The 12,613-nt window shown below is 35.3% G+C and overlaps 2 protein-coding genes across 4 annotated transcripts in view; both read right to left on the bottom strand.

Moving 5' to 3' along the window:
- Positions 1–12,613, bottom strand: part of LOC133203269 (centrosomal protein of 290 kDa-like) — a 258,032-nt gene continuing 245,419 nt past the window's right edge. The window contains exons 52-55 of one of the 3 annotated variants that reach the window (XM_061339083.1): positions 3,874–3,950; positions 3,648–3,732; positions 1,303–1,428; positions 1–577 (exon numbers count right to left, since the gene is read on the bottom strand). In XM_061339083.1, the coding sequence (XP_061195067.1) occupies positions 446–577; positions 1,303–1,428; positions 3,648–3,732; positions 3,874–3,950 (420 nt within the window). In that variant the 3' untranslated portion in view covers positions 1–445. Of the gene's footprint in view, positions 578–1,302; positions 1,429–3,647; positions 3,733–3,873; positions 3,951–7,626; positions 7,685–7,949; positions 8,094–12,613 lie in introns of those variants that run through there. The other 2 variants (XM_061339084.1, XM_061339085.1) reach the window with 2 other exon arrangements.
- On the bottom strand, positions 4,374–7,527 carry LOC133203277 (centrosomal protein of 290 kDa-like). Its single transcript, XM_061339096.1, has 6 exons — positions 7,388–7,527; positions 7,151–7,264; positions 6,846–7,010; positions 6,473–6,595; positions 5,980–6,201; positions 4,374–4,466 (listed from the first exon to the last, which is right to left on the bottom strand). The coding sequence occupies exons 1-5, from the start codon at positions 7,463–7,465 to the stop codon at positions 6,022–6,024; spliced, it is 660 nt and encodes a 219-aa protein (XP_061195080.1). The 5' UTR covers positions 7,466–7,527; the 3' UTR covers positions 4,374–4,466; positions 5,980–6,021.

The following is a 12,613-nucleotide window of genomic DNA, read 5'->3' as shown; positions in this document are numbered from 1 at the left end:
TTCTTTATCACAGATGCAGCTACATGTTTTTTTTTTTAAAGTCAAATGAAGTTACATTGAGAGATAACGTTACTAAAATCATTACAGTGGAAATGCACTTATTCAATTACAAATGCATGGGATGGATGAGGAGTCCAAATGCCCTCCAATTTTTTCAGAGGTATACAATTCATTTATTTTTACTTTCATCATTATTACTAACTATATTTCTATGCAGTTTCACTTGTAATACATGCACATGTATTATCATGTAAACTACTTCTAGCCACATTTGCCTCTGTCTCTTTCATTTCATTTTTTTTTAAGATAGAGCATTCATTATAATAAACAAAGCTATACTTAAACTTGCATACAATTTTTTACAATTATATTTTCTGAAGAAGGACACATTATAAGGCAGAACATTCTCCAAGACAATAATTCCAATTCCTCTCTTTTAAAGACTCTATCTCACACCAAGTTGTTGAAGTCGCTCCTCATATAAAATGTTCTTTTCAAGTGCCTGCTTGTAGTTGTATTTTAAATCTTCTATTTCCTCAAAGAAATCTGGACCAAAGTTGGATAACTCTTTCTTTAGCTAAAAAATAAAAAGAACACATATACTACTGTAACAGTTAAACTTTGGCATCTCGAACACGGATATCTCAAATACCATGAATATGTTGAAGTGATTTGAAAGTCCTGAGCACTTTTTCTTTAAGTATATTTACCCTAAATATATCAAACCCTCAGATATCTTGAAGTTTTTTTCTCGGTCCCATCAAGTTCGAGACAACAAGGTTTGACTGTATATGTATTTAAAATTGTGAATGGAAACTAAAACCTTAACGAGGTACAACATTCTCCTTGACTTTTGACCTTCAAAAATACATTTGGCCTTAACCGATATCTGGATAGTGTCTTGTCAGTATTTCCCAAAAATTAGGATAAACATTCTAATTTTCCACACTTGAAGTGTCACCATACAACACTCACCCTCTCCATTTTCAGTAAACAAACACATATTATACACAACCATACAAATACATCCATTTCCAGTCAAAAAACAGATTGTACACTAGCTACCACACACTAAATAACCTCTCCATTTCCAGTCTATAACTGTCCTTCTCTACTATAGACCACTCACCCTCTCCATTTCTCTATCATACACTACTCACCCTCTCCATTTCTCTACCATACACCACACACCTTCTCCATTTCTCTACCATACACTACACACCTTCTCCATTTCCAGTCAATATTTATCTTCACTACCATACACCACTCATCCTCTCCATTCCTCTACCAAACACTACTCACCCTCTCCATTTCCAGTCTATATTTGTCCTTCTCTGTCTCCACTGTTCGTAGCTGCATTTTGATTTCCACATTTTCATCCATTAGTCTGTCGTAGGCTGTAACCTTGGTAATTACATCACCTGATAACTGTTAGAATGAAAATAAACTCATTTTATGGCTAGAAATGGCAAGGTTGTACAAGCTGGTGACAATTAACATATAACAGGAGGCCCAAGGGCCTTGAATCGCTCTTCTGATAAACTGTACAACTTATCACTTCTATTTGAAGCCTCTATTAAGTATCCTGTATATTTAGATAAAGCCTTGAAATTCCAAACGTAGGTCATCATGACCTACATTTTAGGTGAAACACTCTGAGAACCCAAGATGATTCTAAGACAATAAGTACCTGAGAGTAGGTGACCTTTTTATCACTTGTCATTCTCTGAGGACCCAAGATGCATCAACTAAGTTTGATGATTCTAAGCCAATTAATACTTAAATATTTAATTATAACCATTGGATTTCAAAAGTAGGTAACAGTGACCTTTTCAGATGACATACTTTGAGGACCCAAGATGCATTAACTGACAAAGTTTGGTGATTCTAAGCCAATTAGTACCCGAAATATTTCATTATAGCAATATAAATTGAAAAGTAGGTCATGGTGACCTACTTTTCAGTTGTTGAACTCGGAGGACCCAAGATGCATCAACTGACAAATTTTGATGATTCTAAGCCAAATAGTACTCCAAAATATTGAATGCAGCCATAAAATTTCAAAAGTAGTCACAGTGACCTACTTTTCAACTGTCGTACTCTGAGGACCCAAGATGCATCAACTGACAGAGTTTGATGATTCTAGGCCAACAAGTACCTGAAATATTTAATTAAAAACATAAATTTTCAAAAATAGGTCACAGTGACCTACTTTTCAGTTGACTTACTTCGGAGACCCAAGATGCATCAACTGACAAAGTTTGATGATTCTAAGCCATAGTACCCGAAATATTGAATTATAGTGATATAAATTGAAAAGTAGGTCATGGCGACTTAATTTTCAGTCGACCTACTTTGAGTACCCAAGATACATCAGCTGATAAATTTTGATGATTCTTAGCCAAATAGTACCTGAAAATAATTAATAGAGCAATAAATTTTCAAAAGTAGGTCATGGTCACCTACTTTTCAGTTGACGTGTTTTGAGGAACCAAGATGCATCAACATATAAAGTTTTATGATCATAGGCCATAAAATGTCCAAATTATGTCTCCAAAATGCTTCGAAATTGAATGCCTGCAAAGTTCAAAAAGTAGGTCACTGTGACCTACTTTTAATAAATATGGATCATCTTACAAGGTTCAATGACTCTAAACCTCTCAGTATTCGAATTAATGACCTTAATTGTTTTGAAAGAAATTAGCCATAAATTCAAAAAGTAGGTCAGGGTGATCTACTTTTCAGTTGATGTATTCTGAGGACCCAAGATACATCAACTGACAAAGTTTGATGATCATAGGCCTTAAATTGTTCAAGATATTCCCCTAAATCATTTTGAAAAAGAATGGCTGCAAAATTTAAAAAGTAGATCACCATGACCTACTTTCGAGTCAACATGATATGAGGTCCTAGGATGCATCAACTGACAAGATTTGATGATCCTTATAGTAAGCAAAATATCAACATTTTTATAAAATGTAATTTTTGGTCAACTTTGAAGTGACCTTGAGACCACGCCCTTTGCCCCAGGGTGATGCCTTGAACAATTTTTAATCTACAGCATATCTTCATCCTTTTGTGTAAGTTTGGTGATAATCTGTCCAGTGGTTCTTGAGTAGAAGATTTTTTAGCAACCAGTACTTTTGGGTTTTTTTTTTACCTAATTATCTCCCCTTGTTTAAGGGTCACAACCCTAGTTTTAGTATAAACAGGAACTCTTGGGCCAAGGATACCCTGTAACAAATTTGACAATAATTGGCCAAGGGGTTCTTGAGTTATGGCCCATATTCTAAAAAGTTTATGCACACCGCACCATTGGCCATAGCATTAGCTTTTTGAGCCTTTGGCTCAGAAGAGCTAAAAACTGGTGACTTTGTAGTTTAAAATAAAATAAGGTAATGAACTATTTGGATTCCAGAATGAATATCAGATGAAACATAGACATTTGAATGACCAACAGTTGAATTTACATGGACTGGTACAAAGTTCAAATAATTTCAACAGTATTATGTATTTGAGCAATAACCTGCATTAAATCTCTACAAAGACACTGCTCCTTGCAGTTTAATTTTTACACGTATCTTTACACCTTGCTATTTGTATATATGTATCATTCACAGGATAAACATTTTTTTTTCTTATTTTACCTGTGTCCCTCCACCTTGCTGCTTGTATATCTGAAGTTCATGCTGTATCTCTTTCTTCTCATTTTCCAATCGTTCTATAGTCACTCTGGCAACAGTGTGAAGAAAACAAAAGTAAATTTCAGTTTACTTAAATTTTAACTACCATAATCTTTCAGTATACAGTTTTACAGAGAAGGTATTATTAAATTTAGCACACTATGAACAATCAACTCTGTTGACTCAGTACCTGGCTTGCTGGAAATCTTTTGTTAATCCCATATCTGAGGTTTTAGCACCATGAGGATATTTCTCCAAGATAGCATTCTGAAAAGAGAGGTTAATTGAGTTAAAACATTAAATGTGGTCTAAATTGTCAGATTGTTTACAAACCTGGTCTTTAAAATAACGAACATGTAACAGTTTCTAGAACTGTCTTGTCTACCAGTAGTAATAAACATTGATAGCATTGCTAATTTACATCAAATACTGTAGATTCCTAAATATACACGAGGAATTAATTATTGCGTAATTTCGCGAGATGCACCACTTGTGAAATAAAATTACTTTTATTTTTATGGTGCTGAAATCGATGAAAAATCTCTTGATCAATCCCCCACTCGCAAATTTTTGTTTTGAAAGAATTCGTGATTTGACGTTAAAGAGCCATTTCGCAATAATAAGTACTCGCAAAAAATAAGGAATCTACAGTAGCTGAAATTCTCATATATTTTATCCTAAAAACTATACCTTCTGTTTAAGAGCCTGGTTCTCTGTCAGTAACCTCTGTTCCCTCTCTGCTGCCTCCTTCAGTAAAGTTTTAGTATCACTCAATAATTTGTTCTACAAAACAAAAATACAGAACATTCTTATTTCAAACCAGATTATTTCTGCAAAAAGTCTTAAATGTTAATTATTTTGACCTCCCCCCCCCCCTCCCAGAATTTTCAATGATCAAATTTCAGGGTACAGTTGAACTTCGGATTCTCGAACACTGATATCTCGAAAATCATGGATATGTCAAAGTTATTTAAAGGCCCCAATCCCTTATTCTTTAAGTATTTACCCTGGCTAGATGTCTCGAATTCTGGGATATCTGAAAGTTTTTAAGTCCCATTAAATTTGAGATAATGAGGTTTGACTGTATTAATAAACGGTTACACCCAAATTGTCTTCCTTCATTTTCCTGTTCATGATTACCATATACACTTGCCTATAAATATTTGGGAGTTGGATTTAAGTCCAGAACTCTTATGTCATAACTTTACACTGTAGTTGAGTCCTATAAACATTCATCTGGTATTTTTTTCTGAATTCGAAGCTCTGACAATTATCATGAGAAATTGTTTGTTGAAAATGAAAGATTAAATACAGTCAAACCTCGTTATCTCAAACTCGATGGGACTGATGAAAAAATTCCAAGATATCTGAGTATTTGAGGTATCAGGGGTAAAATACTTAAAGAATACATGAAAGTGGTTGGGACTTCCGAATCACTTCAACATATCCATGGTATTTGAGATATTAGTGTTCAAGATACCGAGGTTCAACTGTATAAATGCCATTTATTTCCCAAAATATTATTATAACCCAGGTAAAAATTTTAGAGTATTGATATAAAAATGGTATTGCTATGAAATTGATTTGTTGAATAACATATTTAAAACACAGATAACAAAGTAGAACATGGAGCTGAAATTGTCAACAGATTCTGGCATAACTTGTTCTGACTAACAGGAGTGTCAATGAGGACAGACGTATGTGAGTATACACAGCATCAACATATCAGTTTAAATAAACACATGTATATTAGCGAGCGCGGCAAGCGGCGCTTAATGTGAGGTCTAACGACAACGCCTGGGCGAAGAGAAAATTCGGACTTACACATTGATCTAAACGAATTTTTTTCCGCAGTATCTTCTGGACCCGCAATGCATCACTTGTTTAAGCTACGTTCTCCTGAGAATAACAAAAAGGTTTAACAAAAAATAAACTCGCTTTGATTTTATGGATATATTGCAGATAAATAATAAAAAAAACGTTCTTCTTTAAAGTCAACAATGTTCAGGCTTCGGTTTGGTAATGTAATCTAAATATACGACATCATGTGATGTCAGAGTCTAGACGCACCGAAATGTCACGTGCAGTTTGACGATCAAGTCCGATCTAAATTAAAACTGAATAAGTATCTGCGCTCGCCTTAACGGTTGCACCGTCAACATATTATGAATAAAAATGCTGATAGTGCTAAACATGAGTTCCAGGCTATCAATTATGTACTGAATGTACTGAAATGAGTAAAAACAGATATTCTTTGTTTTACCTTCCTATCCATTAAAACTCAAGAGTTTTCTACCTTTTTCTCCATTTCCTTCTCTAGATCTTTCAGTTTCCCCTCCTACATGCGGGTGACGACGGCTGACTTCCAGCCCTTGGAGTCCATAGTACCGGATCCACCTGGACGTTCTCGCTCCAGTCCTGTCATAGACTTGGAATCCTGGAGCTGGCTGTTCAGTTGTTCCTTCTGTAACTCCAGATTCTGGATCTCCATTCTTAACTTCTCATTGGACTCAATTTCCTGAAATCATAGTAGCAAAGTAACAAACAAGTCACATTAAAGACTCATATGTATAAATACATTCATGGCTCAGTCCCTTGTTGATAAAAAAAAACACACATTTTTCTTTATTTCAAATTTTTGTCAAAATGTTTCTGGGAACAATTACAATTCTATTTTTAATTATTACTGTCATATTAATCATATGACAGTATATTTCATCTCTGTTTCAATAGACCTTGACGTGGAAATAAAATCTATATGTAATCTGTAACTTTTCCTATTTGCACACCTTCATGAGATCTTTCCTCATTTTCTCGTAATCTGTCGTCATTTTGGCGGTACCCTTCTGTGTGGTGGTGTACCTCTCACTAAGTGTGGCACCCATTTTCATTCGTAATTCTTCCAATTGATCCTGAAAATGTAAAAGGTAAATATGCAAAATCTAAATATAACAGTGAAGGACTCTCCAGAGAAATTGGAGTTGGGGGTGGGAAATACATTAACTAGATCAAATATAACAAAAAACGTAGTTTTTCCGTATAATTTCCAATGCCTAACTTTTACAAAAACATCCACTTTCAACACTGTATAAACATAATTTTGTTACTTTCACTTCTAATGTTTATATCACTCCATTTTATTATAAACCTTATAAAACAAACCTTGAGTCCAGCATTTTCCAGCCTCAGTTTTTGCAGTTCCTCATTCCCTGCTATGTGAGGAGCTTTCTTTAATTCTTCATTCTCTAACTGTACACGCTCCACAACCTTCTTCAGGAGGGCTATTGTCTTCTCTAATTCTCTCACACTTTTCCCACTATCCCCAATCTGTTCATCAAAAAGTAAAGTTCTCAATGTGATGAAACATTTTAACACTAACTGTTTTTCCCTACTAATATTTGCATGCAAACATACTCATATCTACAATTATGTGTTATTTTTCTTGTTATATTGGAGAGTCTAATTACCCTTCTGATCCCACTGGAGCCCAATGAGTCAAAAGATCTGGCTGTGTTGCCTCCAAGTTGTGAGTTTTCCTGTTTGAGGGCCTCCACATAACTCTGAAGATCTGCTATCCTTTCCTACAAACCAAAGCAAGAAGCTACATAACATCAGTGATAGGTAAGAGTTGAAACATCTTCATATACATGTATTTTACATATAGATCAAGAATTAAGTAGTACACATGTAAATGATAATGTTACCTTAAGCCTTGGAGCATCTTTCCTGTACTGCTCATTCTCAAACTTGAGTTCAATATTTTCCTCAGACAAGGCCAACATTTGTCTCTGTAAGTTCTAATTCTTTTCAAAAATGACCTGGAATTCCTTGGTAGACACCCCTGTTTGATCCGCTCCTGGTTGTGTAGAGGTGACGGACACTTTCTGTGCCACTACCTGTTCCATGGACTCCAGCTGTTCTGTCAGGTATTTATTCCTGACCTCCACCTCGCGTACAGCTACATCTTTAGCCAGAGTTAACTCCCTTTGAAACTTGGTTACCTGACAATAATATCAAGGAATTAGGAATTCACTCAGAAAAACCATACATGTACATCTGTACAGGTATTCCAGATTAGGGTAAGACATGTTGTGTTTTGGGAAGAAAAATAATTTCATCTTCAGTAATTAAGGAGAGTTTAAATGTAGTAAACTGGTGTTTACAAATTGTTCAACAGATACATATTACCCCATTTTTCAATGTTTCTTGGTTTAACTGTTATCTGTTACCAAAGTTTTACATCTATTTGTCCATTTGACTGATTACCTTATCCTGAAGCTGATAGTTCCTCGTCTTGAGTTCCTCCACTACATGGTCAGGTTTGTCTGAGGGTCCCCGGGGGGGGGTGGTACTGAGCCTCTCTGGGCATTACTTAACTTCTTCTCAGTCAGGTCTTTCTCTCTAATAGCTCTGTACAAACATGTAGATTTATCACAGATAATTAATGTAGCATACTTTAACTCCTGCACATTGCCCATTTATGTTTTTTTAGACTGTATTTCTAAAGATTTTATGCTAATGTACATGCTCTCTCCCAATCTCTCTCTCTCTCTCTCTCTCCTCTGAACTGTCCAGTTGATCTTTCAGAATCCTATTTGACTTTTCCAGCCTCTCCACCTCAGCCTCTTTCTCTCTCACAGCCAGCCTAATTTTCTCCACTGTCTTCTGCCATTTCTTTTTCTCCTCCCATTTCACCAATTCCTCTGACTGGAAATACAGAACATGGTGATTTGGAAAACTTAATAACTCATATTAGATTCTGTATGCACATTGACTTACCTTAACTCCTTTATGAAATTGTGCATCATTCTATTAGTTTCCTACTCTGTGCATTACTCTCTCATGTTAGTTTCTTATTTTACTCATAATTTTACACTTGTGCTTGTGTCTTCCATTTGATTTCTTTTGTAAGAATTACCTTTTCCTTGGTGAGCTCTTTAATGGGAGGAGTTTCCTTGGAGATCTCGTACGGTTTTTCTGGCTGCTGTTGTTTACGTTTGAGTTCCTCCTCCAGCATCCTCACCCTCCTCCTCATCTCCTCATATTCCTTCTGTTTGGTCTCCTCACCTATCCTCTTTAAGTAAATACATTATACACTGTACATAATATAACACAAATACCCTCATCTCATACTCCTTCTTGTCTGGTCTCCTCACCTATCCTCTGTACAATAAGTAAATACATTATACACTGTACATAATATAACAGAAATATCCTCATCTCATACTCCTTCTGTTTAGTCTCCTCACCTATCCTCTGTACAACAAGTAAATACATTATACACTGTACATAATACAACAGAAATATCCTCACCTCATACTCCTTCTGTTTGGTCTCCTCACCTATCCTCTGTACAATAAGTAAATACATTATACACTGTACATAATACAACAGAAATATCCTCATCTCACACTCCTTCTGTTTGGTCTCCTCACCTATCCTCTGTAAGTAAATACATTATACAGTAAAACTCGTTTAGTACAAACACGGATATAGCGAATTCACGGATATAGCGAATTTTTCTTGGATCCCCAGCTATATAAATTTAACGAATTTCTTATACGGATATAACTCATGTAACGAATTACGGATATAGCAAAGTAATTTCACAGGTCCCAGTGACTTCGTTATAACCGAGTTTTACTGTACTGTAAAAGTGGTTATTTACACTGGTTGTTAAGCACGCGTTTGTGATCATCAAACATTACGCATGGGTGTAATATACGCGGTCGCACGAGTTACTGAGAAAAATTTACGCAGCCATCGTTTACTAACATCGAGTTGTTCCCCTTTGAAAAGGTCAAGTAGTTTACACGCATGAATAAGAAAAAAAAAATAATTAGAAATAATTACATGTACAAACAAACTAAACAAAAAGAATTTATACTGTTGGATTACTAAATATAACGGCGATCTGCACAGTCAAAAGCGATGAAGTGTGAACAACTGGTGTACGCTTTATTGTAATTATTTACGCAAGCTCAAACTTCAAAGTGGAATTTACTTACCTGTATCTGCGCAGCGAGTGTTGGCAATTAATTCAATAGGTATGTTTTTAGTGACTGTGAGTTTGGGTAACATTTTGGACTAATTATTTGAAATTAAGAGGGACATACACGTACATACAAAGGAAATGAAAATGAGTATCGATGTTTTTAAGCTTTAATTGCGTGACGTTGCTTTAAAATATTTAATATGAAGATGCATTTTTCATTGCACAATTAAAAAAAAAAGAACAGTTACTTTTTCATCACTGTTTGTGATGTATTTATCTACTCAGGTGCGTTCAATACCACGATTAATATATGACTGGTTCGACCGGTCTAACAGTATAAGTCATGGTCTAGAATGATTCCAGAAGTTTGAAATTTTGTGACCATACCGGGGGTATTTTACGTGGTTCTAAGCTTACCGTGTAAGTAGTGTAAATAACCACTTTTACAGTACACTGTACATAATATAACAGAAATATCCTCATCTCATATTCCTTCTGTTTGGTCTCCTCACCTATCCTCCATAAGTAAATACATTATACACTGTACATAATATAACAGAAATATCCTCATCTCATATTCCTTCTGTTTCGTCTCCTCACCTATCCTCTGTAAGTAAATACATTATACACTGTACATAATATAACAGAAATATCCTCATCTCATACTCCTTCTGTTTAGTCTCCTCACCTATCCTCTGTAAGTAAATACATTATACACTGTACATAATATAACAGAAATATCCTCATCTCATACTCCTTCTGTCTGGTCTCCTCACCTATCCTCTGTAAGTAAATACATTATACACTGTACATAATATAACAGAAATATCCTCATCTCATACTCTTTCTGTCTGGTCTCCTCACCTATCCTCTGTAAGTAAATACATTATACACTGTACATAATACAACAGAAATATCCTCATCTCATATTCCTTCTGTTTGGTCTCCTCACCTATCCTCTGTACAATAAGTAAATACATTATACACTGTACATAACACAACAGAAATATCCTCATCTCATATTCCTTCCGTTTCGTCTCCTCACCTATCCTCTGTACAATAAGTAAATACATTATACACTGTACATAATATAACAGAAATACCCTCATCTCCTCATATTCCTTCTGTTTGGTCTCCTCACCTATCCTCTGTGAGTAAATACATTATACACCGTACATAATACAACAGAAATATCCTCATCTCATATTCCTTCTGTTTGGTCTCCTCACCTATATTCTGTACAATAAGTAAATACATTATACACTGTACATAATATAACAGAAATATCCTCATCTCATACTCCTTCTGTTTGGTCTCTTCACCTATATTCTGTACAATAAGTAAATACATTATACACTGTACATAATATAACAGAAATATCCTCATCTCATATTCCTTCTGTTTGGTCTCCTCACCTATCCTCTGTACAATAAGTAAATACATTATACACTGTACATAATATAACAGAAATATCCTCATCTCATACTCCTGTTTGGTCTCCTCCCCTATCCTCTGTAAGTAAATACATTATACACTGTACATAATATAACAGAAATATCCTCATCTCATACTCCTTCTGTTTGGTCTCCTCACCTATCCTCTGTAAGTAAATACATTATACACAGGGGTGGATCATGGATTTTAATTTAAGAAGGGGCACCAGCTCATTATATTAGGCAGAGGGCCCTGGGGCTGCCCAGCACCCACAGTGGGTCCAGGGTGAAGGCCCTAGAAATCCTGGGTTCTTGAGATTTAGTGCATCAAAAATAAAGTCTTCCTTGGAGATTTTGTTGTACAATTTCTTGTCTTCATGACTATAAAACTGTGAATATTTCAAAGTCTGTGAAAACAAATTTGTGTTTATTATCTGAACATTGTGTATACCTTAGTGCCCATCTTGCCCATTATGTCCTCACCTGAGTTCCCATTTTGCCCATTCTCTCCACTTTCTTCTCTAGTTCCTCCACTTCCATTCTAACCTCTCTTTGTCTGACTTGTATCTCCGCAGGTTTTTGTCCTTTCGACCTGTCAAACAATTCAAAATCAAAGTAGACTATATAACAGATTTACATGTGTATATACGAGGGTTGTCCAAAAAGTTTGTGGACAAATGCTTAATTTTCTTTATAAAGTCCGCAATGGCAAACATGTACAATAATATATTAATATAGACCATGATTGAGTAAATGTACAAAAAATTAAAACAATGCACACTATTTACTGAACATTATAGGTGTAAATACTTTGTATATGCAAGTCGCACGGGCCAGTCTGACGTAACTCTTATTTCATGATAACGTCAGAAATATGAATTTTGAATGGCTTACATTTTTCATCGTACCGTTCGAGTTGTCTTCACCTGAATACAGGTGGCGCAGCAAACGTTGCGGTCCTAGAACAATGGCGACACGGATGATAAACAGTGTTCCAAGTATGCGATATCGTGGATATGGGTCATGGGATCTTCCCAGACTGAGAGATGAATTAAGGAAAAGAGGAGCTAGGGTCTCGGGGAGAAAGGCAGAGCTCATAGATAGGTGAATCATAACTTCTATGCCTTATTCAAGCATCATTATTGTTGTCCTTGAAAACGAACTTTCGAAGTCATTGTATTCGACATATTCTATAGAAGTATTACTGTATATATTATATGTTTTACGATAAAATAAACAAACATAATTTATATATGGCATATAGAAAGAATATAAAGCCTCCTTTTTATTGGAAACGTGTAAGTATTACGATCAGTCAGCATATTCAGTGTGATAGTTAATCCTAGATTCCTCTGACCTGTTCCACTAATCAGGTCCGGCACAATCTCTTGATTTAGCTATATAGCTTGATTTTGCTATATAGCTTCATTAAGCTATTCAAAATAGCTTGATTTAGCTATTTTATCACACTGTTATCTTAAATGTGTTATTTTTTCAGCATG

This window comes from Saccostrea echinata, unplaced genomic scaffold (genome assembly GCF_033153115.1).
Source record: "Saccostrea echinata isolate AGI-Se365-2 ecotype Australia unplaced genomic scaffold, CSIRO_AGI_Sech_v1 ptg000049l, whole genome shotgun sequence".
In the NCBI taxonomy this organism is placed as follows: Eukaryota; Metazoa; Mollusca; class Bivalvia; order Ostreida; family Ostreidae; genus Saccostrea; species Saccostrea echinata.
The sequence above is the reverse complement of the archived record's forward strand: the minus strand, read 5'-3'. Positions and strand labels throughout refer to the sequence as shown.

Bases quoted from the DNA above. Each gene is read 5' to 3' on its own strand.
- LOC133203277 (XM_061339096.1), bottom strand. From the start codon at position 7,465: ATGTTGGCCTTGTCTGAGGAAAATATTGAACTCAAGTTTGAGAATGAG. The intron at 7,011-7,150 runs GTAATTAGACTC...TTTGATGAACAG, and splicing joins GCTCCAGTGGGATCAGAAGG to ATTGGGGATAGTGGGAAAAG. The intron at 6,202-6,472 runs GTGTGCAAATAG...CTATGATTTCAG, and splicing joins TGAGGAAAGATCTCATGAAG to GAAATTGAGTCCAATGAGAA.